The sequence below is a fragment of the Anticarsia gemmatalis genome, chromosome 8 (assembly GCF_050436995.1).
Source record: "Anticarsia gemmatalis isolate Benzon Research Colony breed Stoneville strain chromosome 8, ilAntGemm2 primary, whole genome shotgun sequence".
Lineage (NCBI taxonomy): Eukaryota > Metazoa > Arthropoda > Insecta > Lepidoptera > Erebidae > Anticarsia > Anticarsia gemmatalis.
In genome coordinates this window covers 5,115,398-5,142,627 of record NC_134752.1, presented here as the reverse complement: position 1 = coordinate 5,142,627, position 27,230 = coordinate 5,115,398, and the positions used below count along the sequence as shown (strand labels likewise).

At 34.4% G+C, this 27,230-nt stretch overlaps 1 protein-coding gene across 1 annotated transcript in view; it reads left to right on the top strand.

The window, feature by feature from the left end:
- The first annotated feature begins 1,237 nt into the window (after positions 1 to 1,237).
- The window catches only part of LOC142974603 (uncharacterized), a 43,215-nt gene continuing 17,222 nt past the window's right edge, over positions 1,238 to 27,230 (top strand). The window contains exons 1-30 of the mRNA XM_076117039.1: positions 1,238 to 1,379; positions 1,507 to 1,645; positions 2,081 to 2,327; positions 2,816 to 2,919; positions 3,292 to 3,467; positions 3,756 to 3,825; positions 4,094 to 4,225; positions 4,803 to 5,013; positions 6,150 to 6,328; positions 7,797 to 7,874; positions 8,322 to 8,429; positions 8,763 to 8,904; positions 10,111 to 10,253; positions 11,154 to 11,327; positions 12,739 to 12,966; positions 13,714 to 13,815; positions 14,292 to 14,453; positions 17,815 to 17,916; positions 18,381 to 18,472; positions 18,796 to 18,913; positions 19,566 to 19,685; positions 20,250 to 20,348; positions 20,586 to 20,693; positions 22,169 to 22,264; positions 22,339 to 22,427; positions 22,813 to 22,936; positions 23,189 to 23,383; positions 23,653 to 23,715; positions 25,035 to 25,260; positions 26,896 to 26,949. Coding sequence (XP_075973154.1) covers positions 1,318 to 1,379; positions 1,507 to 1,645; positions 2,081 to 2,327; positions 2,816 to 2,919; positions 3,292 to 3,467; positions 3,756 to 3,825; positions 4,094 to 4,225; positions 4,803 to 5,013; positions 6,150 to 6,328; positions 7,797 to 7,874; positions 8,322 to 8,429; positions 8,763 to 8,904; positions 10,111 to 10,253; positions 11,154 to 11,327; positions 12,739 to 12,966; positions 13,714 to 13,815; positions 14,292 to 14,453; positions 17,815 to 17,916; positions 18,381 to 18,472; positions 18,796 to 18,913; positions 19,566 to 19,685; positions 20,250 to 20,348; positions 20,586 to 20,693; positions 22,169 to 22,264; positions 22,339 to 22,427; positions 22,813 to 22,936; positions 23,189 to 23,383; positions 23,653 to 23,715; positions 25,035 to 25,260; positions 26,896 to 26,949 — 3,943 coding nt within the window. The 5' untranslated portion in view covers positions 1,238 to 1,317. The remainder of the gene's footprint in view (positions 1,380 to 1,506; positions 1,646 to 2,080; positions 2,328 to 2,815; positions 2,920 to 3,291; positions 3,468 to 3,755; positions 3,826 to 4,093; positions 4,226 to 4,802; positions 5,014 to 6,149; positions 6,329 to 7,796; positions 7,875 to 8,321; positions 8,430 to 8,762; positions 8,905 to 10,110; positions 10,254 to 11,153; positions 11,328 to 12,738; positions 12,967 to 13,713; positions 13,816 to 14,291; positions 14,454 to 17,814; positions 17,917 to 18,380; positions 18,473 to 18,795; positions 18,914 to 19,565; positions 19,686 to 20,249; positions 20,349 to 20,585; positions 20,694 to 22,168; positions 22,265 to 22,338; positions 22,428 to 22,812; positions 22,937 to 23,188; positions 23,384 to 23,652; positions 23,716 to 25,034; positions 25,261 to 26,895; positions 26,950 to 27,230) is intronic.

Below are 27,230 nucleotides of genomic sequence, written 5' to 3'. Positions count from 1 at the left end.
GTGTTGTTCACGTTAATAAACTTTTCTTTGTGATCCATTCATTTATGTTTCTCTTTCGCATACACGGTTCGCTCTTTGATTACTAGGTGCAATATGACTTTATATTGTAGATGTAGTTTCTTTTATCTAGTGCGAAAGTAGAGCACGAGTTCATTAGCGAAACGCTATTTTTTTATGTAACTTTACCTGAATCTGTGGTATTGAAATTGTACTTTTTGGATAACTTTTTTGTATCTTTCCCCAAAATTACCTAAACGTCCTGTTAAATACTTTTAGTATAACATGTAACCGACACTTCAAAATAATGTTTTATTATTTCGAAGAGGTACCTACAAGTTATAACAAAATATCTTCACCCCAAGAATGTACCAACCTATACTATTATAACACCTGAAAACGACGTAGTTATTGCATATTGCGATGAAAAATGTTTTTTCATAAAAATCTCGCCGAGTTCGCTCAGCGCCGCTCACTGATCTTTTAATCTCTTAATTACATGAGGGCAGAATACGCGAGGATTTCACCAAAATAACCATGCAAAATGGATGGCCACCCCCGCCCCGCGCGCACCTCGTGAATATGAATTATTCTTTCGTTGCTACAGCTTGGACGCATATTTACATTTTATATGAGCGCCTACGACGCTCAGCGTGCCCATTTCACTGGGTTAGCGTTTTTGTTGCGCCACGGTTGGTGGATATTTCGCGAGCTGTAGCGTTTTATTCTATTTTTGACACGATCCACATCATCAATCCTGCACACAGAAGAGATGATATTTTCCGGCGTCGTTTCCCCGCGTCAACGGAGGAATCTCTGACAATACAACGTTTTATTACAAATCCATCGCTAAAGACTTTGGCACTTTGGTTTCACAGCGTCGGTTTATCACCATAGGCTGGCAGCACCTACAGTCTCCACACGTATTTTACGAGCATCGCTGAACACGAAGCAGCCCGCAGTAAAATTTCAATATCCGCCAAAATATGGCGTTTCATTTGGCCTCTCCCTGAAATAGCAAGATGGGACGTAAAAATGTAATGGTTTCTTTCTAATTATTTATGTGCTTAATAGAATGGGCCTCCTCTCTTTTATATTAAACCTATAAACCAGTGTATTTATATCCTTTTACTTGTTTGGTATTCCATTGAAAGAGAAAACATTAAAGCCCTCTTTTGGCCGGTGAGTTGGAATTAAAAAGATATTTTTGAAAAAGGCAGCCGTCTGGTTGGCTAAGGTTGTCCAATTAATTAGCATATGAAAATGTTGTTGTATGTGAGTTAGGTGTTTCATTACTTAGATTTAATTAATAATTAGAAAATGCTTGAACCTATGTTTAGGAGTGTTAGTGAGCCATCGGTTGGTACACAACTGGGCAATTTGTAAGTACTCATTGATTTAATCATAGGTCCAAAAAAACCCTAATTTGCAGATAGATGATAATTAAGCACATCTAGTGGCCTTTAAGCAAATCTTCAGATCAATAAAAAAGATTCGTATATTTTTTAGAGTCAGCAAAGGGAGTACACAGGCTACCGTAAATAGACCAAGTAAAAAAGAGAGACAACGGTTCCAGTTTCTATGGGAGGGGAGATGTCGCAAATACACAACGGCCCTGGTTATGATCGCATGGAACGTGTGGTTTCAGGTGAAATATCGTCACATATTTTATATCAATAGTTATTGCGACGGTTTGTCCCTCTACAGAAAACTTTATGAGGGGCCTTTACAGTGCCGATTCATGAAACTGGAGTTGACTTAGTGATTTGGTATGTCAGCTGTAGAGGTGTAGTGTAGCTGGGTGATAAATTTAGCGTAGTATATTTTATGAGTACAGCTTATTGGATTTATTTTTGATTTGTTGTAAAGTTTAAACGTTGTTTTACGTTGAACTTAATGTTTGATAAAATGCAGATAATATTTATACTAAGATAAGGCGTTACCTCCATGGACAAACAATATTAATATCTTGATTACTTAAGGTGTTCAAGCAATTTAAAAATATAAGACTTATAAATTAAAAAATGAAACTAGCCACCACCTTAAATGTCTAGCCTATGTTTCAATGGTTTTTCTTTCACAGACTTTGGTTCTTATGTCAATAATCTGCAAGTTTATAATGCACTTTATTGCCGCTCATTTATGGCACGACTGGTGTCAATACATGCGGTTTGTCCTGTACGCGTGTGAAGTGGTCTTCGTAATTGATGTGTTTGTTCTATCGCTTCATACCTGGTGGTCTCTCGTCAGGCAGTACGTTAGAGTGAACAGAAGGAACACTTTGCTTCTCGTCTATGATATTCTTACTTTGGCCCCGCTACCTATTATATGTAAGTTGTGCATAAATTATGAGTTTGTTAGTATTCTATTGAGGCGCCCGTAGCCAGTTGCGCTCACTGGTCGGAAGACGATCTGTGGGCAGACCTTGGCGCGGTCATTCCATAGATGGGTGACCGCATAGTGGTATTTGAGCAGGGCGTCTCCGTGCTTCGGAGGGCATGTAAAAAGTCGATCCCGGGTGATGTCAATTAAGATAACAGTCGTTAAGCCACGTCAAAGGTCTTCGGGCGGCTTGAACAACTTTGACACTAGGTTGACCACTAACCATACGCCAAGAAGAAGAAGTATTCTATTATTTATAGCAGCTATTTTCCTGAAGAGGCTAGATGTCAGCTTTTAACAGTATTTTTTGAGAACGAAGATATCTTATTCCGATCCTACACAACGAAGAAGTTGCGGTTTTAAACCTTTAATCAACAAGCATTTATTTTTTCTTTTAATGTTAACACTCTACGTTATAAATTGTATTTTGTTATAGTTCATCATGTGGAAGGCTATGAAAGGTACGAAGCTATTGGCAGGTGGATGGAAATCGGCCGCATCTATAGACTACTTCTGTTCTTTAAAGATCTAAATGAACAAGTAAGTACTGTGTACATACTTTCACTCGTATTTGGCAGGCTATAAATATTCTGTCTTATTTATATGATCTTTAAATTAGAGTAGTTGATATCAATTGAAAAAATAAAGCATTACGTGAGAAATAATTTTATTCGTCACTTATTAATATAAGTAGGTATATAAGTTCACAATAATTAACACTTAACCTCTTATTCATAAAAATATACGAAGTTATGAAAGGCTTATAAAGTGTTTTGTTTCTTTCACTCCTTAGCGAAATAAAAAAGAGAAATTATAGCAGCTTTTTAACTAAAATAGGTTTATAGTGTGTTTATGAATAAGAGGGTTAATATTTATAAAACGGTTTAGTAAGCTTTTCTATGCCTTTTTCAGATGCGTAAATCTCGAACGACAATATTCTTTGTACAGCAGTTCGTAACAGTGTCACTGATATTGCATGCCAGTACTTGTATGTGGTACGACCTCAACTTGGCCGAGCCACTGGTACGTCCCTGGTATAATATCAACTATCCAGCAAGTGTGAACAAGAGGATTTTAAGATTTGACACGTATGTTTTTAATTTGTAGTTATTTTAATTTTGACTGAATCGTGGCGCAGTGGTTTGGCCGTCACGCTGCTTCCACTGCGTCGGTCGTGGGTTCGATTCCCACATGGAAAAAATATTTGTGCAACCCACAAATAATTGTTACAGGTCTGGTTGTACTTTGAGTCGGTTGTTTGTATGTTTGTACCAGCGACACAAAAAAAAAGAGATTTATTTCACGTCATTTAATATCCCAACCAATTTTACTTTTAATTTATCTTACGTTTATTAATTAACAAGCACTTCTTACAGTTACTTAAACAGCTGGTATTATTGCACTTGTCATTTCTTCAACGTCGTATTCGGAGATGGATACCCTATTGTAAGTAACGTTTGTGCTTTTAAATGATTTCGTTACAAAAATATGTAGTTCACCCTGTCTAAATATACAGTGGAGACATTGATACCCATAAATAGAAATAGTCATGTCGTAACCTACGAATAGTTGGTCTAAAAGAACCTACATTAATTCTGAAAAAGAAAAATACTTTTTAATCATTGGACCATTGTTCTTCAGGTTATGTTTCATTGTCTTCTACGTTTTTTAGTTGTTGGAGTGAAATATCATTAAATGAATTTTGTATTTTCAGATCTCTTTGCAAAAGTGGTTGACATCATTTCTGATGCTGTTTGGTTACGTGTTCTTCCGATATCGCTTCATCGGCGCTGTTTCGTGGGAGCTTGTCAATAAACACAGTCGCAAGTGGCACTTTGTTGACAGGGTTAGTATTAATAACATTCTTACTCATTATAGTTACACTATACAAAACCAACCAGTCCGAATAATATTATATCTGGAAACACTATAACGAACAAAACAACTAGAACAAGGCTATGAAACTGTTTTTTGTTTGATAGTTGGCTATGTGTTTGTTTTAAAATATGACGGAATTGATCAAAATCATTGATCGGAAGAGATAATTTTAAAATCTTTCGACGATGTGGATATGTGATTTGATGATAATCATTCAGTCATGTTTGCTAACCAATGTATGTATTCAAAACAGACATAACTTAAAATGCAGAGCGATAATGATAGACATTTCAAGGCGACAAACGGACACTGAAGTGACTATAACGTTGACTTCTCATTATCAACTTTTATAAAACAGCTACTAAATTATTTACCCCCGATTTCTGAGGTACATTTAGCGATAGTTTATCTATTCAATAGCGTATTTTTATATGAGTTTAAACGCCACTGAACAGATAAACTACCGCTAAATGTACCTCAAAGACCACTAGTTCACTAGAAAGCCTTAGGAGCAGATACTAAGCAAATGATATTGTAACTTGCAGTACCACCACATGATAAACTATCTAAAGTTCAGCCGCGCGCCCGCGTCGCTGGTAGAGCAATGTTCTAACTACAAGCTCCAACTGTGGCAAATGAAGGACGGCATATTGAGATCCGATGAGCTACACAAACTGCCTCTGCCGTTACAGATGGAACTAATCTTCGACATTAACGTCGCCAACTTCCATAACTCGCTACTATTTAGGGATACTAGTAAGTAATTTGTAATAAGCCTGTTAATCTAAGTTATGCCGTTTCTAAAACTTTTCAGATACGTCTTGAAGTAAAATCTTGAGAATTACGGTAGCTTCTAGTCACTGCTCATGCATGCTGAGTGTAGAAGAGATTTGACTAAAATTAATTCCAGTGTATGGTGATTAAACTTCAACTTGTTTAAGTATTATTTGGATTTACTTAAGCATACCCTTTGTTTTCATGCATTGCCACCACAGCTACATATAGTCCGATAACTTAATAAAGAGCCTTGTTATGCACGATTTATCTAGATTATGATTCAGTGTTTTTTCCGAAAAAAAGTAGCGGTAACAAATAGGTCACTTTCGGCTGCATAAGGTCACCGATGTTCTGAATCCAGAAGCTGTACATTTCCACCAGCCGCGAACCTTGTGTACAAAGATCTGTATTGACTAGTTGAACTTTAGAATTTTGGTATTATTTCAATAATTTATTATTTGTAAAGTCAAACACAGACAATCGTCCGAACCTTTTGTTCAATAATTACTCTAACATTTAATGTAGGTAAGTTGTGTAACCTTCAGGAGTTACAATTAACAATACCTTTGAAATTGAGTCAAAGTTTGTGAAAACATAACGAGTACGACTAGGTAAATAGGCCGTTGTTGGGCTTTCTGCGGAATTATTGTGTTCAAGCTGGGTTTCCGTTAATTAAAGAGTTATTAATTGTTGTTTAATTATGTAAGATGCTGATTTTATCAATTCTGTGTTGGTTCTTAAAGAAAGTTGACTTAAACGGAATTCTGTTGTTTAGTAAATTCTTAGTAATGACTGTGTACTAACGTTTTTGTTTGAAACCATTATTATTGTAAATACTTTCTAGAATTCATCAAATTAATATCGCAAGGTCGTTTGAATCATTGTCGCATAAATATTTATATTTGACATTATATTTTTTCTATAGGAAAACAAACAGCCGTTTTTTATATATTTACAATGGATGCTTAAAAATGTCTTAATTATATTTCGATTTACAACATTTTAGAATAAAAAAATTAAGGTAGTGCCTAGTAATCTTTCATGATGATTTTAGATGTACCTACCCAGAATTCTTAAGTGAATAAATATGTATCATTATTTTTTGTTTCTTATAGAGGAATCGTTCATGCGTCAAATATCATTGCTGATGCGCCACGAGTTGTACCTAGAAGGTCAGCACATTTGGAGCCAGGGAGTGGTGAAGTACGGCATGATCTGCGTCAAGCGAGGCGTCGTGGAAATGCTCTCCGATGAAGATAATGAAAGTCCTGTCATCGCTTTTAAGGAAGGCACTGTTAGTACATGAACCTGAACTATAGATTCTATATCTTTGTACGCTTTTCGTAGCTTTAGATAAAGGTACATACATAATATCATGGCTGATTTAACCGGAGGTTTTGGAAGAGGTGTATGAAATACACGTTTCGCCGTTATCAATGTTAGTCACAATAGCAGGCGAGGTATATAAAAATATATTTATTTAACAAATAGTAGACAGAAAGTTCATATAGAATATCACGCCATTTATGCTCGAAGGTTTAGGTAGAGGTGTATGAAATACACGTTTCGCCGTTATCAATGTTAGTCACAATAGCAGGCGAGGTAGATAAAAAATATATTTATTTAACAAATAGTAGACAGAAAGTTCATATAGAATATCACGCCATTTATGCTCGAAGGTTTAGGTAGAGGTGTATGAAATACACGTTTCGCCGTTATCAATGTTAGTCACAATAGCAGGCGAGGTAGATAAAAGTATATTTATTTAACAAATAGTTGCCTCCGTGGCGCAGTGGTTTAGGTCACCACGCCAACACTACTGCGTTGGGAGGTCGTGGGTTCGATTCCCACACGGAGCAATTATTTGTGCGATCCACAAATAATTGTTTCGGGTCTGGTTGTGCTTTGTGTCCGTTGTTTGTATGTTTGTAAAAGTCCCCGCGACACAAGAGCAATTCTTAGTGCGGGAGTTGTCTTTTCAAAGACTTTTCAAAGTAGACAGAAAGTTCATATAGAATATCACGCCATTTATGCTCGAAGGTTTAGGTAGAGGTGTATGAAATACACGTTTCGCCGTTATCAATGTTAGTCACAATAGCAGGCGAGGTAGATAAAAAATATATTTATTTAACAAATAGAATGGTTATTGTCAAAATACACTAGTATATAACATTACAAACATTTAAGTTATTTGATAAAATATATAGTTATAACATATATTAAAATGTTTTGCTAGCTGCAATATTCGCTAGTGAGTGTATAGCAGCGATAACTACATTAATGATGTTAATAAATTAACTTCAAATTTTATTAATCTAATATAGCTATACTATTCAGGCAACATTCCATTAAATCGATGCGATTCATGAGTTCTCGGAAATGGCAACTGGTAAACTTATCATATGTTATACATATTATACGTACATTTGCTGATCAGGTCGAGAGTTTTGAGATAAATTATGAATTCAATTGTGATATTATAAGGAGTTTATACCTTAAAATGCATATTCTAAGTATGTACTTAGAATATGCATTTTATGATACATTGCAATATACATATATGCATAAAATCACGCCTTCTTCTCATAGGTCCCCTTCTCTTGTCTTTGTCTAACAGAGACAAGAGAACGTCACTTGGCACGATCCTTACTTATATTATAAGTATTTAGAGTATATTCCTTATCTATCGCAGAAACGTGCTTCTAAATAACAAAGCTTCTCCACCAAACTGGATTCGACAAACAGTAATTGTTACGTTTCAGGTGTTAGGCGAGTTGAGCCTGTTCTACTCGATCCCGTCCAAAGTTACCGTGAAGGCGGCCACTTACGTGGAACTGCAGGCAAGTTCGCCAACTAGTTGCAGCGCTCTATAGAAATGTTGTGACTTAAGCTTTTGTACGTTAACATTCGGGCTAACTCGGCTTTTCAGTTTATGAGTGTGAATCTGCTTAGGAGATTTGACTTAACGTTTTTATACTCAGTGGCAGGTTATCTCTGTTTATAAGGCTGTTTATGAATAATTCTACGTAGAGCTTCCATTCATTGAATATAGGCAAATTTTATATTTTTGCCTTAAATTGTTAGTACTAATTAGTGGGTATATTTTATTTTGATTGTATATTCCTTCAAATGGCTGGAGTGCAACAGCAATGGAATTGTTAATTTCTGTTTAAAAATCTACTATTTAAGAACGAATAGGTTTCATGCTTAGGTAACCAACCATTTGCCAATGTTAAGTTATTTATTAGACGTATGACGTATGTATAGCTCATCTCGTTTTGGTGTAGGTTCTACGCAGGACTGACTTTATGCGAGCTATAGCCGAACACCCGGCTATGGAAGAAATTATTTTACAGAAAATACGCCTCAGACTTGAAAAAACTAAAGCTAGACAGGTAAAGAAAGTTACTATTAAGTATCACAACAATGATAAATTTTTCACCAAGATTTATTTTATGTAGAGTATATTGAACTTTTTCTAAGTATGGAATTTTATTACTACTTGGATAAATAACGCTTCTTTGTGCTTCGTATAAAATCAGCCCGAATACAATAGCTTCACATGTATCCGATCGAACATTTCCACAACTTTTAATTTCACCGACTGTATCACTTGTCTTTTTGGAACGGCAAATACTCGCTCCCAATCCTTTCAAAGCACTAGTAGCTAAACACAAGTTCATTTCCTTACACATATCCTTAAAAGTTAAATAAAACCGACTCCCTAGATGGCAATAGAGGAGTACGATAAAGGAGACTCGAGGCTAATTCGTACGCGGTACCGCCCCATGAAAGTGCTCAAAGACAATTTGGCGGGCGTCGAGGAAGAAGACCCCACTTTTGTGGACGACTCTCACATGTATTATAGAGGTAATACTATTTCTATTTTCTTGTTAGAACTTACTTTGGGCTGTTTTTTTGGTTCGTTGCGAACGTGCCATTTGGTAAGCGTTTTTGTTTCTTTTGTGTTTCTGTCTTAATTTTCTTTCACTTACTGTTATTGAAAAAATATAGAAGTACGCGGGGGTGTTTCATTGTTGAATAAAGTATTTTATCTCGGAATTATCTTTTTATTTCTACGATTATCGTGATCTCAGGAAAATCGTTGTTGTAATAAGGTATTACTCCACACAACACGCTGCACGTGATAAGTAACGTCACGGCAGCTTGTTTTTTGCTAAAGTCTTGCGTTGTGTTTCCTTTAAGCAAATTATTCATACCGATTTAAAATACACAAATAGCAAAAAAAGAAGCTAGGTGCGCAAGAAATTGCAAAAAGAAGAAGATTTAATGATACATCTCCCTCAAAAGACATCTCACATTTTTATACATACTTATACAAAATCCTCTCCAATCACTCCCAAGTATATTAAATACTGAAGGAAGCGTTAAGACACTTTCTCAAATAAGCTTTTATTGTATAATCTTGATATTGTGTACTCAATATCTCAGCCGTTTTATATTCTCATATGAATTTTCATGAAGCGACTCTGTTGTGTTGTTTTTATTACGCATTATCTTCAGAGAAATGATGAACGCTGATAAAACGTTTACGTATCAAGGCAATCTTAGATGAGATTGCTCTTTTAAAATTATACGGGAGGAGGCGGCGTTGTATTACATTATCGACTCAAGTGGAGTAATATTTATCTTTTTGTTTAGAAGATTTAATGGGATCCGTATAAAATGAGATATTAGGATGCTTTCATAATGTTTTGTTTTGTTATTACACAAAGACTAGGAGGTACCAAGACAGGTTTAGTTTCACAGAAAATAAATAATAATAAATAAATATCACTAGACAACTCTCTCACGGTGATTTCATTTGAAACAAAGCCGAGCTTGTACTATGGTAACCAAGTTATAAGCATACTCACATGCTTTCAAACATATACTTGTGTAGATACATTAAAAGGAGACAATATTGTTTATTTTATTTACTTATCAACGAACACAAATATTCGAGAAGAGTCGAAATATTTAGTTAGAATTGTGCTTTAAGGTCATTCAAAACGCTTTTAATTACATATTTTATGAACATTCCCATACAAATAATACATTATTTTGTTTAAATAGACGAGAACAACAAACGTCAGCCAAAGTTCACGACGGAATACTTGGAGTTGTATCAATTGTCGTCCAACGTGACCACTATCGACGTGCCCCGCATTTGCTTGACGTCCAACTTTCCCTGGATCCTCATGCCTGACACCGACTTCGTATGTACTTTGTAACAGTCGTTGTTATGTGAGAACAAGCGTGTAGATGTTTGGATAAATATGGGTATGTGAACAGCTTGAGCAATATTAATATTTACATATGAGCCAGTTTCGTGAGGCCGCCAAAGACGAGAGTAATAAGGATTTTAGTCATTTTAGAATTTATAAAATTGATGTCTAATATTAAAATCGATCTTTTCCAATTCCACTTCTTAAAATCCATTTTTTCCTGCTCATATCCATATTGTAAGGAAAAGAAAATGGCATTTATTTTGCATCGTTTAACAATACTTTTGTATTCAAATGTATGCAGGCAGACCGCATTATTTTATTGAACTGGGGAAAATGACAATAATTATACAACACGCTGGCAATTCCCAGCCGCGGTTGACAACACTTTGTTTTATATACTTTTGATAAAACAAAGATACCCTTAATTTAAATTGTAAATAAATTATTCATTATTCTGTGCGTATGCACAAACTGGCGCAGTCGCTTGCAAAAGTGCTTCGGGTGCTTCGTTTCCAATTTTACGATTTCATTCTGTGATGAAATTGGCTGGTTATACAAATAAAATAACAGCAATGCAATATTCTTTTTTATAAATTTGTAGTCCATTGTTTCCGGTTGGAAGTGCTACTCTTTGTTTTTGTTCCGGTTGCTTCTGAAAGTGTATGGCACGCTTCGATTTTATATATCGACTAACAATTTGCTTTGTATAAACCACTGAAGTTGGGATTGGTATATTGCCAAAAGTAACAGAAAACTGTAAAAGAAATTATGGGCCCTGGCTTTTGACAAAAAATGCAATCTATTTCATGACAGCAAACAATCTGTGTCCCACTGGGGTAAAGCTAAAACGCAATGTATACTAACGTACCCGAAATATGTTTTTTTCAGACAAGGATGTTCGACATAGGCCACTTCGTAATGGTACTATACGTGTGTATCATGGCACCGTACAGTGCAATTGAGGACTACCAGTCTAATTTAGAGAAGGCCATAACATCCATTGTCATTGCTGGATTGATGCTGAACATTTATATACAACTCACTACTGCAATTATTGTAAAGGTAAGAAACGAAATATGTTGAATTTTTATAAACATTAATCCAGTGTATTTTACATTAGGTATATTTCTGAATTAATTACGTGCTTCCGTAAAACAGAAGAGATTCACAAATTTTATTACTAGTTCTTTTTTAACTATTCACCAAGTAAAAGGTTAGCCACTGGTATAATCTGTATGCATTAAATCATCTATAGTTAATCCTTATATAAGTTTAAAGAATTCTGATAAAAGTACTAAAATAGAGGTATTCGAGTATGTTTTAGCAAAATAAAATACATCATATTTTGTAAGGTTCTGGATTTAGCCGCTCAGCCTAAACTCGCAATACCTCTGTTTGGGTCACGTGGTGTTTAAATAAATATTTGCCTTTGCTCGGTACTCCAAAGTTTCAACACGAAAAATACACAAACACTTTGCCTACCCACTTTATTATTTATTATAATATTATTAGTTTACCTGTTCTTTAGTTTTCGAACTACAGTTTGCTTAGAAAATTGTTAAATGTCTGAGTTATATAGGGTACATTGTAACAATTTTAACCTCATTTTATGTAACGTTTCTATTTCCTCTTATACGGCTTCGATATAGTATACTTTGTACTCAATATATATGTAGACATTTGCTTTTATTTAGTATTATTACATATTTGGCACTACTATTTTCTTTTGCTCAAATATATTTTCATACAAACGAAAATATTAGTAACATAAAAACTTATTACAAAGGTAAATACCTCCTCACACGGCAATACTACAAACGGTACCAACTTAACCGTTCTAATGCTATTGTTGTTATTATTGAGGCTCACAAAGACGCTCGCTTGATTGGATCAAACCATACAAAGCTTTGCGTGTACTTGGTTAATTCAAATCGATTAACGACGGACCGAGATTTGATTTACAATCACATTGATTTGAATGACGTAATAATGTATTTGGTAATCAAAAAGGACCATGCATGTGATTGATATAATTGTTAGGTGGGTTGACAAGTGTATCGGAGCATTGTTTTCTTCGTAGCAATTCGTAGCACTTATCGTAGCGCATAAGGTGTAGCAACTACGAGAAACTTTAGCTGTAGAGAGTTGACATTTATTCATTTGATCAAGATTGTCAAAGATCTATCATTTTATTCTTATTTAATTAGATAGGATTACTAATAGAAGAGTTATCGAAGCATTAGTTAAACTTAGGTCTGTGGATTTTACCCTTATAAATTCTCTGTAGACTGCAAACTATCTAGAGTACACACTGAACGTCTTTATTACTGGAAAATTTTACGTTTACGGAAATTTCCTCTTGTTAAACGGATCCACTGCGAGAAGAAATTCTACTGTGTAAAATTACAGATTCGTTTGCTTGTGTTCCGTTTTTATTCTACATTGTATTTAATCCTTTTATTTGTTTTATTAGAATAAACGAAAAGAAACGGTAAGAGAAATAGCTGAAGTGAAAATGGGTTGTATTGGCTTTTATTTGGACATTCTGTCAGTATTCCCGATATACATCTTTACTGATACGTTAGACGGTCAAGGACTGACGGTTGCCGGACAAGTGGCGAAGTTGATCCCGACGGTACAAGTGTGGCACATTTGGGACTACCTCGACAAGTGGGCTAGCAACTTCGATAGCCCAGTGAAGGTAAAAACATTTTTTTTACTGTAAATTTACATTAAAATGTTTCTGCTTCACGATATACTACTTTCATGCAAGCAATTAGTAACGTGTATTAAAAAATATTTAGCTGTTCTCCGAAACGTAATTAAACAGAGCCTGGCTTTTTCAAAGGTTCCTTTATGTAGGTGTAGAAATAGAGAGAAAAAAGCGCATGCTAACCACTAGGTTCATATTTCCATGAAGCGGAACATAGTTCAATAAACATACAGAGAACGACAATGTGAATCAGTTGAAAGGATATTTTTTTGTAACTTTCCACTTGCAGTCCAGTGTGGGCTGATTAGATAGGGTTATGTTGTATTGTGGATGTTCAGGGCACGGTCTCTTTGTTTGACTGGTGTTTGTGTACTAGGGACTAGGGGATGCCTTTGTAGTAGATTACAGGGCTCTCACACTGATTACATCGTAAGGATATGTCGTATTACAATAGATGATGAAGTCACGTGATCTCTTTTAACACGTTCGTATTGTATTGTTTAATTACACGATGTGAGTGAAGAAAAGTAGTAAAGAATCTGAATTAAAGACTTATCTTAATGAAAATTGTTGTAAGTAACCATATAACATTCGATGTTTTAGTTTATTACTATAACCAAATATGTTTATAATTGAAACATATCCTGCGTAAAAAATGTCATTTATTCTGTATTTAAAACGTTATGTCTCGTAAATATTGTATTAAATTTATTGATACTGACAAATTATTTGCAGATGCTCAGTTTGGTGAAATATTGCACAATATTCGTAATATTTTCTTATTGGGCTGGATGTTTTTTATATCTGACAGCGTGTCCCAGGAAATTGTGCTATCCGGTGATTTGCATCATTGACTAAACTAATTAATGTGTCGGCTAATGAACACTATCATCTAAATTGCCTGTAGATTATGTAAACGTATATGTTAGGTTATTGCTTGATGCATTATGTTATGATTACATTGGCCTCCATTTTTAGATAATCATACCATTTAAATACGACAAAATGCCTGTCGGTCGGATAAGCTTTCATGGCTTAATAACTGAACTGATTGTTATAAAATGTCATTGCTTATCCATACTCAGGCCACTACAAATGTGGGAACTACGTCAGAATCGAAAGAATCTTATAAATGTGACAATATGTTACTGCAAGCGAGTGACTCCGATGAAATGATATGACGTAAATCGCATGTTTGTAATGTGGTTTCAGTAAAATTTAGTAGCACAACAGCTTTGTAGTTCACAAATATGTTTTAGAGACATATGTTCTGCAGGCAGAGATGTTTAATGATTACAAATTGCTTTCCACAGACCTCATGGATGTCTAAACTGATATTCTGGGAGACGAAAGTATACCTGACGAACTATGCTATGCATGAAAGTCCCTTGAAGACAGCGTTTATGTTCGGCACTTCGGTGTTCACCGGCAGTGGTAGCTCCGATATATCACCGGGAACAAAAGATATTGTAGTCGTAAGTTAAAATTATTTACGTTCTTTTCGCACTATTAGAGAAGGGGTTCTTACTTAGAAAGCGGTTGAAATGATCCCACAACTTGTGGTGTGGTCTCTTTATTGAGATGACCTATATTTTAATTACTAGGTTTATTAGAATACAGTTTTTGAATACGACACGGTTTTAGAGATTGTAATGGTGTCAAGTTTACAAAGACCACGCAAAAGTTTGATGACAAATGTTTTACTATTTAAATTTAAAAGGATGGAAATGGCTACGGGCAGTTGATGGACTACTCGCATATAAAACCATAACAATGTCCAAAACTTTGGATATTCACATAATGTCGTAAAAGAGGAAATTTCCTCGTCCATACAAAAACACTTCATATTTCATCCCACGTATGTTTCCCATTACCTCTCACACCATAACCATATATTTTTCCTCTGAAATTTTGTACAATGCACAAAAAGTTTTATGGGGTGTTGGTTCTTATTTATTGTACGACAATGTTTGTGCTGTGGTTTCGTCTCGTAAAAAGTGCGCTTGACTTTCGTTTGTGACATTTTATGCTTATGATTTATGTGTGTTCACATCAAATTTACTTCAATGTTACCTGCGGATTTATGGTGACGAAATCGCGAATACACGCGTGTTGAAATCATTTAAGACGGCTACAAAAGCGAAAGAGTCGAGCGGGTGAAATAACTGCGCGTTGGTAATGAAAATGTGCCGAAATGTAGAAAAAAAATCTTAATCAAATCTCAATGGACAACATCGAACCCAAATGATAGCCTCTGTTTAGAGTCAGCCTAGAGTCAGTCCTGACTTTCCGGCCTTAGAAATGAAATTAAAAATTAAACTATTTATGGCGAATAAAGATAATAAATATTTAAATCAATTATTGCATACTATAATGTTTGCTTAAATCACAAAAAACTAAATCCCATGTCTGTTAAGGTCACATTGTATAAACAAGTTACGCAAACTAAACATGAATTCAAATGTTACGTCACTTGGAGTTACTCGTATGATGGCGAACGCAGCAAGTTCATACATTTAATTATAAATTCTGAATGTGCGCCCTGAGGATATCTCGATATACGCACACGGTCCGCAACAATGTGATGACACTCTTTCATACGTAAATATGTACTTTTATGTGTTAGGTCTAATGTTGTTTATTATTATGGATACAGAAACATTCGCGTGATGAACAAAGTAATTTTAACGTAATACTTAACTATACTGTATGAAAAATAATTGTTATTTTGATCTGATGTTTGTAATTTTAATTACGTCACTATTTTTGTTTATAAATCGCCACTTGCATTAAAACATCTACAAATATGATACCAAGCCGATAGATCCTTCGTTCACAAATACGGGCAATACAGTAGGTAAATTTTGTGGTAGATTTTCGTAATTTTAATTAAGTCACTGTTTTTGGATGTTCACAAATCGCCATTTGAGTAAAAACATCTTGGTACATATGAGATACCAAGTAGATAGTTAAACTATTCACAAATAGGGGCATTACAGTAAATTGTGATAAGTGAGTCTAGAATTTCCACTAAATCCTGAATTAGCATACCAGTTACTTTTAGCTTGAGAAAAATGTTCGTAGAGATATAAAACGGTGCCTAGCAGGTACTAAATAAACTGCTCGGTAAAGCTCACGTGTAATATATCGAAGTACTAAAAGTCGAGGTGAGCTTGAGATTTAAATCTATGATGACAAATATTGTGTTTCATGCCCATATTTTTCTTCTTTTTATTCAGTAAATGATTTTTGTACCGGTAATACAGCATGGATTAAAAATAGTGGTCTGTGAAAATTATGCTTTTTATTCAGTAAATGATTTTTGTGCCGGTAGTGTAGAGTAAAAATAGTGGTGTATAAAAATAAATTATACCAAATAGTTTAAAGCGCTTTAACACACCAGCTGTGGGGATTTGTATTTATTATGAAAAAGAAGGGAATTTGTGATTACATTTTGTAATACGATTATTGTGATAAGCTTTTTTTTTATTTCGTTTATTTTTATTCGATATTTTTTGTTTTAAAATTGTTTTGCATTTTATGTAGGTAAAAACTGTGTTGTCTTTTTATTTTATCGTATGGTAAGTGGTCAACTGGTCGACCTAGTGTTAAAGTTCTATAAGCCGCCCGAAAGGCCTTTGACATGACTGAACGACTGTTATCTTAATTAACAATTGAGGCCTACTTTGACGTGACATCCGAAGCACTGATAAACAGTCTTGAAAGATTGTATATAGAGTTCCCTGGTTGACGAGCAAACATTTCTAGCATAAGAGTAATAAAAATAATAATACGGTCTACACAATAATCCTCATATACCGCGAACCCCTTTATTTTCATAACGAGATATTGATATCTCGATGTGGCCTCTTCAAAATCTCTTTATAAATTAATTAGCTTTTCATAGGGGGAGCTTTATATCTATTATATTTAAAACCGCTTCCGTTTGCGGCTTAACTCAGCTTACAAGAGCAGAGTTGTTTATTCTTCAATATGATTTATATTCACGATCTTAAGAGAATTAAAGAGCATGCTGCTTTAAAATTTATTGATTTACAAAAAAGGTTGACATTGGTATATTATTACTTATGTTTTATTGTTTTTATAATTGCTTTGATTTCCCGGGGTAAAAAGTATATGTTAACCTAGGTTATTAGCTTTTAGTTTACCAAATTTCATTTAAATCAGTAAAATTTTATTTGTTAAAGGATAACAAACGTCAATATATATATATTATCACAATCTGTCGCATTTATTATATTAAAAGAAGGTATTGTTAGTTAAAGGTATTTATCTATTTTTTAAACCCATTACTGTCCCACCGCTAGGTAAGGTCTCTATGCAAAAAAAAAGAAAGAAAACAGGTGTCCATTACGACTATTTCCATTCTTTTCCATTCTTACCTTACATAGACACTCGATCCGGAAACGATAAGGATTCTGGAACAGCCGAACACCGGTCAATAAAACTAAATGTTCTGTAGATAATAAGATACGTAGATACACGTGCAACGTACAGTATTGAGCACTAGGATTAGTATATTAACAATATTCCTTTTATACTTGACATAGGGAAAACGAAAATTCAAAGATTTGTGTTATGATTGATTTTTTTTATGTCTCGTTCAAATGATCATATTCCTGTTTTCATTACTTAACAAAGGATTTAATATTATGTGATTTTTGTACATTATTTCATTATTTGAAAACGTACGAACTGCAAGCGACATCTTATTATGTACAGAACATTGACATCGAGTGTTCAAGCCTTTAACCGCACGGCAGCTCTGTAAATTGCTCTTCTCTAATGATAAATGGAACAAATTGCACGTTGCAGGTAATTTTTTTGTACGTACTCGGCTCATACTTGAGCTGTTTCTACACAGCCAGGATCTGCAGCAATTACTTACTATCCACTCAAAGGAGATTAAAGTTTAAGGTACGTGAACATTTTTAATTTTAAAACCTCCGAATACATTTAAAAGATATCTTTTGTGCCCTGATTTTATAATTTTTGGATTGATATCCATTGTCCAGTTAACATTATAATAATATCATATTTCAATTTTACACAATTTTAATTTAGTGCTTGTATAAACAAAAAAGATCTTTGTAACATTTTATTTTGCTCTTCTTTCGATCAAAATTGTTTGTTTCAACAGCATTTCGTTAATAAGTCTCACAAAACACGGTCTAAACAAATCTTCTGAATCAGTGAACATGAGCGATAGGGACGGAATTGATTTTATTTAAATTCCCCATTGACCCAGATTTATCCTATTGTTTAACTACTGAAGTGAAACAATGTATTGTGACAAAGTACCGTGTTCCGCAGCCATTTTAGTTTATTTTCCTTTATTAAAACGCCGTTTTTTATTTATAAGTATCATCCATCTTTCCTAGGAATCCATGAGGGAGTTGTTCTATTTCCTTTCTGTGAATCATGTTAGTGGAAAAATCAAAGCTCGGGTGAAAAAGTTTTTCTGTGTCCAGTGGTGAGTGAAACTTATACACTTACCTAATGTGTTAAATACACAGTGGAATATTACAATTGGTTTTAGACTTTTTGTAGTCTAGCCTGTTGTTCATCGAATTTATCAACTGAATATGTATGATTTTGATTTAATCGAGGCTTCTAAGTAAAAGTGCGTAACTATTGCTTTTTGCTTGACTTTGAAACCTATTCCAAAATTGAATTAATATAATATATCACGAGGAGTCAACTAGTCACCCTAGAAGTACTTTTTCTAGTCTTACAATAGTAATTCAATCTTTTAAAATAATTCTATTATTGAATTAAATCTTTATGTGATACAAGGTACTACAACAACTCAGTATCAACAGAAGAATTGTTCAGTGATATGTCTGCAAACATACAACAAGAAGTGCGTTCAATAGAAATGGTCGAGACGCTGCTTACTTGTCCCTTATTTCAGGTAAATAGATTACATATTATGAATTACAGTTCCATTTTAGTCCAGTAGTCTTATTGACATAGGTTTATTATCCCAATTAGTATTATGAACAGATTTACGTAGAAAGTTCAAATTCCAATTTGGACTGGCCAAGTAAAGGCCATTTCCACCGGCGAGCCGAGGTGCGATCTAATCCTCAAATGGGGTGAATTGAAATCTGTGCGACAATATTTCAATTCTCATCTGGGGCATTCTCTATGGAAATAGTATCCCTGGACTAATTTGAATTCACTCCCGACCAATTCCTGCCAAGCCCCATCGGCTAGGCATGAACGAAAATTCATTGGGTTAAGGGCTTTCAATCTAACTTTGTGGGGGATTTCTTACCACTATCAACTATCGAGCAATTTTGTTTAAAAAATCTGATCAGCGCCCCTAGTGTGTTTAGCGAGAACTAATTCTATCAAAATCGCATCTTTAATATCAGTCGTACCAGCTTCTGCCGTTATTATTTTACTTCAAACTTACAATATAATTATTATGTTTTCTGCTTCACTTTATTACATTTCCAAGTTGACGTATTACTGCTGTAAAAATACATCGCTCTTTATAATGAAAAATCCGTATTTGATTCTGGAACAATAGAGGAGACATATTATAATTTATTGTGTAGGTATGCAATCGTGACTTCCTGCAGACAGTAGCGAACAATACGCGGAAGATAGTTCTGCCTGACAACGAGGTCGTGCAACATGCGGCCGATATAAGTCGAGACATGTACATTTTGAAAAAAGTATGTATTATTTAGATTTTTGACTAAAGTTAAGCTTGTATTTTCGAAAAAGATTTCTAAATTTAACGAAAGGAGGTAACGTTTAGTATAGTAAGTAGCTTTTCCCACAACCAGTCCAAAAATGGGGCCTAGATCTTTTGAAATTCAGAGCCATTGTATACGTTAAAGATCTACTACGACTACACTCGCTAAACTTTTCGCCAGTTAGAATTCCACGAAATAGCACTACCTCCGCTAATGTGTTTGAACTATTCACTTCCTTGGCCATTAAGTCTATGTCTAGCGGTCTAAAACGATTAAAACACACCGTCATATTTCGCTGTAGTCTGGTGAAGACAATAGACTCCCCTTGAAAGGAGTATCGTGATTTAAGTAAGTACAGAAAGCAGACACCTATTGTCTGTAAAGGCAACGACCAAGCAATTCACAAGTTCTGAGTGCAGTTTAGTTATTTAGTATTGGAGATGTCGATTTAATTTGAGTCGAATGTCATTGCCCTGACTATTTTACTAACATCCCAAGGAGATACGATTTTGTTATTAATCATTTGTTAATCTTTTTTAGGGCCATTGCAAGGTTTTTGATCCAACCGGTAAAAAGCAAATATGCGTCGGACCCGGCAGTCATTTTGGTGTATTTGAAATGCTCTTTGGTATTCCTAAGGTAATCTTTTCTTTATTCACCTAGACACAATATAATAAATAGCAATTTTACGTACCATATATGACTAGTAAGCAAGTTGTACTAGAAACTGTTATTACCATTAATATTTTAAGATACATCACGTTAACATAACAATTAGCCCTTTGAACAAGTCTACAAACACTAACCCTTTGTTCGAAATTGCATACAACAACGCTCATTACATGCAGTATTCAGTAAAGCAAGTGTTCTGAACAGGTATACACGATAGTGACGTCAACGAACTGTATCCTCCTTCACGTGGAGTACAGCGCGCTGGTGCAGTGCTGGGGCACGTTCCCGGACGTTTCACACCCTATTACGACGGTGATTCATGCATTTAATATCTTGGCTACTACTGTTTACTGTACAATGCGTGTGACGGATGGTGTTTTGCTAGTTACGCCTCGTAGATTTTGATGTAGCTGTTTTTGCTTTGGGTTTGTATTTTCCTTTACTTTTAATCTACAATATTGAATTGCTTAGGTGATGCGATCAACTATATGGCTTTTGTTATTAACACATTTATGCACACCAATGAACTAACTGTATAGTTGTTTGTATGTAAATGCATAGTTTTATGACTGTAAAGCCTTTATGATAAAAGCGTTTTATTCGAAAATAATTTGTGTTAAAAAGAAGTGACTTTAGTTAGTTAACTTTTATATCTTAATGCGTCTACTAAGATTACGGCAATAATATTATAATTTAATAGTGTACTTTTCTTAATAGTAGCATAGGAGTAGATATTTAGGTATTAAATTGAAACGTCAATGATTTGAGGACCAAATACTGTAGCACAAATGTGGTAGTGTGGTGTACCGCACCCCTCACAAACTAGGCCAAAATGACCACATTGCGCGACAAAGTTACAACGCGAGCACATGTGCAGACGAGTTACATTAAAAGGATTTGTACTCATTCGATCTAAATACATCCACATAGATAGGGAAGATTACTTACTGCAGCATTCCGATTTAGTAGGAATAGACTATTTACCAACCACCAAACCAGATTAATATTATGAATACGAAAGTCGTCTGTATTTCTAATTAGTTTCACGCCTAAACATCTGAACCGATTTTCATGCATGGCGAAAGTTTAAGGTTTGGATTTAAATATTGGAATTTTCATCAAAAAGACATACCTACTTGGGTAAAATGGCGTAAGCCAATTTAGGATTCGCAGAAGTCCACTTTTAAATAAGAAAATAATAATTTTAGGTATTGTAATTTTAGGCATGTTATCATTTCGTAAGTTAAAAAGTAATGGAAAACAAGATCTCATTTTATAAATAAAAATAAAATTACATTTGCCAAACACAATTTCAGTATAAACTCTTAACTTTTTAACTTGATTTTCCTCATCGATTACTTTGAAAGTACGCTCGTCAATTTCCTTTGGCATCTTGTGTGTATTTTTGCTATTCGGTACGCACTCGTTAATGTTTGCCAATATTGAGAAATTACATTTCGCGGAAGAAAAGACGTTATGCACGCTTGGTTTTTGGGCCTTACCTTCTGTTATGGTATGCGTATATTCTTAAGGTATGTGTGTATCGTTTTTGTGTGTAATAGTTTTGTAGACTGCAGGTAGAATGTTTACCCGTGTAAGTAAGTCTTAAAAAAAATTTTTAAGTTTGAAATTGAACTTTTATAAACTTGAGGCGTTTCTTAGTTAAGTCAAATAGAAACAGAATCAAATGCGAAGTTATTACTAAAACAGCTTAGTTACTTAATATCCTACCTTTTTCCCACGGGAAAACATAAAGTAGACCTTATCTTTTTCCCGTGTTTATTCAGGTTATAGACAGCCAAGAAATGAAACGTCAAGCAGCCGCATACGAAGAAGGAAAGCCCCTGACCGGTCGATTCGACGTCAAAACAAACAGGATAGCGGTAAATAGTCGAGATTGAATTAATCGACGCACAACTTTACCACGCACTTGTTACAACGGCTGATTTGTTTGTAGCGCGAGATAAAGGAAAGTTTCGTTCTGCTGACCAGTCGCGAAGAGAGGGACCATTATGTGAACACGTTTGATAAGTTAGGAGTACTTAGGTAACTGATTTATGATATTTTATTAACTAAAGCTAATGAATAATCAGTCTAAACTGTAAATAATAAAGCTTCCAGTTGTCCATAGTTTCAGTAATAATCTTAAACGTAAATGTTCAAGATTATAAGGCTTTGCGGATATAAACAAGTATAAATCTCGCACCCTTTCCCAGAATATGTAATTTTCGACGAGAACATTAATTTAGCTTGCCTTTAATATCCGTTACAAATCGCCTAATTTATTCGGAAATATCTTAACATCCAACATGAAAGATGTTTAAACATATTTCTAGAAAATACGGTTAGCGCTGGCACATATTTTAGGCAGACATTGGTTAAAATATTATTCTGGTGGGTATTCTTGAATGATATTTCGTTTGCACTGCAGACATGTGAGGTATATATTCTTGCCGGGATGCATCACTCCCCATGGAATGTTCTTGAAGTTCTGGTGTACTCTGCGGTTCCTGCTCGCCGTGTTTTACATGATCGTTATTCCTTATGCTATCGCTGTAAGTATGTTATACTGTCTGACACTGCACAATAATAGAATGAATACTAAAGTTATAAGTAATGCTACGACAACTCGACCCGGTTTAGGATAAGTGTTTACGGCAAAAGCAGAAATGAGTTTTCTCATTCATCAAAGTAACGTAACGTGTCATTGTTTCTTTTAAAGAAAAAAAGGGTTTCAAATATTTTTCAAGCCTTGGACTTCAGTTGAACTTACTTCTTACTTTATATTATACATGTCTTAATTTCAGACAAAACACTACTTGCATGGTAATTCATACAACTGGGTGGACGTATTCTCGTACATAGACCTCCTAGTGATGGGTTACGTGGCCTATTACAATGAGAAGTCGTTGTTGATCACACATCCGTTACTGACTGTGTCACGGTATTTGAAAGGTGCCTTCTTGTGGGACTTCCTTTGCGTGTTTCCTTTTGAACAATTGGTAAGTATTGTAAGACTATTTATTCAATTTTATCCCCAAATACCTGTAAGGAAATTGGTTTACGGGTGCAATTCAAGGGATCAGAGTTCGTTTTTCTGACAATAAATTTTGAGTTTTTCTGTTAAGATAACCTATGTAGAATGTATTAGTAAGACTTCCACTATGATTTGCCATTATTAAGTAACATTAAATCGTTTAGTTTCATTTGTTTGTAAGAACACAAGTATATTGAGCCTTTATATTTTTATTTTCATAGCTTTTATTTTCAGGTTCGAATTATTCTGAACGATAACACGGAACTGGATATGTACAGAATCAATAGGATACTTTGTGTTAGTAACTTCTTTTACAATTATTACGTTACCCTTTCAGAACCCGATATTTTTTTGCAAAATATCAATACATGTAGAAGAATATCAGTGCAATAATTTTTAAATCTATGAGCATTTTCGTGTTGGTACAAGACGCCATAGATTATGAAAGTCTATGAGTCTATGAATAATTATATGCTTTACGATTGTTTTAATTTATCACACAAACTAAAACACATATGTATGTACGTGTAAATAATTAGCACAAACGTTTTGTAAGCGTTCTCGCATTTTAGATATTTGTATAAATTAAATTCAAACCAAATATTATAAATTAATTAATTAGAGCCAATTATAAATGTCCTCTATTGAACCCTGTTTAGTGTAAAGCTTTAAACTAAATATTTCAATTTAGTTTATATATTTATGGTTTTATTTATAACAACGGCGTAAAATTGTTTGTATGTAAAGTTAACAACGTACGTATTGCATATTATTATTTTGTTGCTAAAAGAAAATGTTCTTATAATAATGTCTAAACCTTATTATTTACTTATAATTGCGAAAAATTTGGTATTGTTGAAAAGTATTGGAAAACTGCGAGATTTTAAGCCCAAAAATTGAGTTGCGGCCAGGAACTTCTCCACAAAATATTACTATTGTATTTTAACATTACAAATATTTGTATGATATGGGTATTTGTAACAAAACATTGTACGTGATAGAGTAGGATACCCGTCGGCTGGCTCACACAAAAGGCGTTGAATCGCTTGCTCAACAAAAAGAGGAGACGATACGCACAATACAAATAACAAAGAGTTTCTAATCGTATCTAGTCTAGGCACAATACAAAACCGGTACCTGTAGGGATTCTACTTGATACGGTAATCTCGGGATAATGTTGGGATTCAGACTTTACCAAACAAAAACGGTTACAATACGCAGTTATTTTTCTATTCGTAAAATTAATTATTAGCTAAAAATGAATTAAATTTAAATTATAAAACACTAATTTCTTTGTTGTACTTACTTACAATGAAAACTTTACTGAAGATTTGTAGTTATTTTTCAGTTTTTTGATTTTCAGACGGCAAAAAATATGTTGCGTTACTATACTGCGTCACCGTTTTTGTGCTAAACAATTATGTTGGTGTTAGTGGGTATTAAGCCGATGCACTAATTCAAATGATGTATTTTTAGGAGTGTATTATGTAGTAGCATAATAGATTCTAAAAATCTATATAGACTATTGATGTTTTTTTTATTATAAGGAATTTCATCTACTATAGTCCGATCACGTGGTAGCCCTACAGCATTCAGCAAACATTTCTTTTGTTCAGGTAACACGAATAACAGGTGCTTTCTCGTACTGGGAGAGTGACATAATGCGCGTGAACCCGCTGGCAGTGCTTGTAAAGTTCCTGCCAATCGCAGTCACCATCGTCAACTTGGCTGCGGCCTTCATATTCGGCAACTCGTGTGAAACGTATCTCGGAGAAACTTCGACTCTTGTACTAGTTAATTGCACTTCTATATGGAAAATGAGTAATGTAAATAGGTTAACATGTAAGTATGAAATTTTAGTTCGTGCTAATTTCTAATCTATACTAATATTATCTATACTAATATTATAAAGCTGAAGAGTTTGTTTGTTTGTTTGAACGCGCTAATCTCAGGAACTACTGATCAGATTTAAAAAATTCTTTCAGTGTAGATTGTCCATTTATCGAAGATATATATCATCACGCTACAACCGATAGGAGCAGAGTAGCAATAAAAAATGTTACAAAGACGGGGAAAATCTTGACCCATTCTCTCTTATGTGACGCAAGCGAAGTTGCGCGGGTCGGCTAGTACTTAATAATATTGTTTGATTTTGGTCATGTAGAACAGCGAATAAAATTTATTGTTCAGTAGTAAATGGAAATGCCGGGAGAGGACGCCCTTGAAAGACATACACGTATCATATCGGTGATGTCTGTCATAAAGGCTAGTTGTGTAGACTTCGTAATCGGTCCTGTATAGCAACAAGTATGGACGATGAAGCAAAGGAAGTTTGAAGGGATCGTAGCAAGCGGCGTTTTTTTATACTCTGTCAACTCCTATGGGACAAAGGCGTGATTTTAAGTTTATAATGTTGTTTGTTTAACGTAATGGTTAATAAAGCAAGGGGTCTTTGTCCTGGCTTAACAATTAGCTGTCCAAATTCATTACTTTCTCTTGTCAGGCATTAAGCGATGAATAATCGTTTAGTGAATAAAAATGTGCTACATTTTTCATTCGGGCTAGGAATCTCTTGAAACATTTTTCTTCTAGCGAAAATAATGACTAACGAAGAATTTTATACAGGCGTAGGCGTTATAAGTAATTTACTAGTATTTTATAATTTTATTTTGATTAGACTTATTAACAATTTATTGATCTGAATATAATTAGTTTATTAAATATTCTAGCCGTTCGTGTAGACATAATTATTAATTTGATTAACGTACGTCAACATAATTATATTTTAACTGTTTACTTGTATATCTACTCGTTTATTAATTTAAACGTTTACGTGTTACAGTAAATATATTGCTTTCCAAAGGTTTTAGCCTAAAGCTATTTAAATACCCGCATAAAATACAGAAACAAGTGTCACTTACAGGTTGTGGACTGGCCGTGCTATTAATTTCTTTTGTGTTACCGATAATAGCCCAATAATACTGTATAGTTTGATAAAATGATATCGTATAAAGTATACTTTAATACCGTAGTATGAATGAGGCGAAATATAAACGGGCGCTTATGATCTCATTCTTATTTACAAAATATTAATATTTTTTCTTGCACTATTAATCTAAAATTGCCTATTATATGTAAATTGACAGAAAGCATATTTCGAGGCTGCACTCAGTCCTAACACAATTATATTTCTTATTATAAGGTGGAAAGAGCAAGAGAACATTCAGCTTATATAATTACTGATTAGCTGCGCACAGTTAAGAATATATAATAGGCCAAGTTCCTACTGGTGATTTTTCTCTCGCGTACCGCTTCGCTCACCTAGTGCATCTCTGGTGGAAAAGCCGCCTAAGGATGCATAGTTAAATTCCAGGCCTCCATAAATATTCTCTCCTAGTGCAATATTGTGTAATAAGGTTATGATACATGTGAGTGTAAATTATTTGTTTATTACAATTTGTGGTAACTTTGTTTTAGATGCATACGAGGTATACGCTCGCACATTCTACTGGGTCTACGAGATATTTATTGGTACGTATTTAATATGAAAGTATCTGATGATATGAAGACTGAATGATGGTCAACGCACAGCCGAAACTACTGAGCGTAGAAAGATGAAATTTGGTATAAATATTCCTTAGGAAATGTACAGAAGCACTAAGAGAGGATTTTTAGAAATTCCATCCCAAAGGGGTAAATCTTTTATAAGAATGATCAGCAATAAAATTGTTATAAAAATGGGAAAACTAAAGACCGCGTACACGAAATCGCGAGCGGCCGCTAGTCCTACTATTAAATATAAATATCTTAAC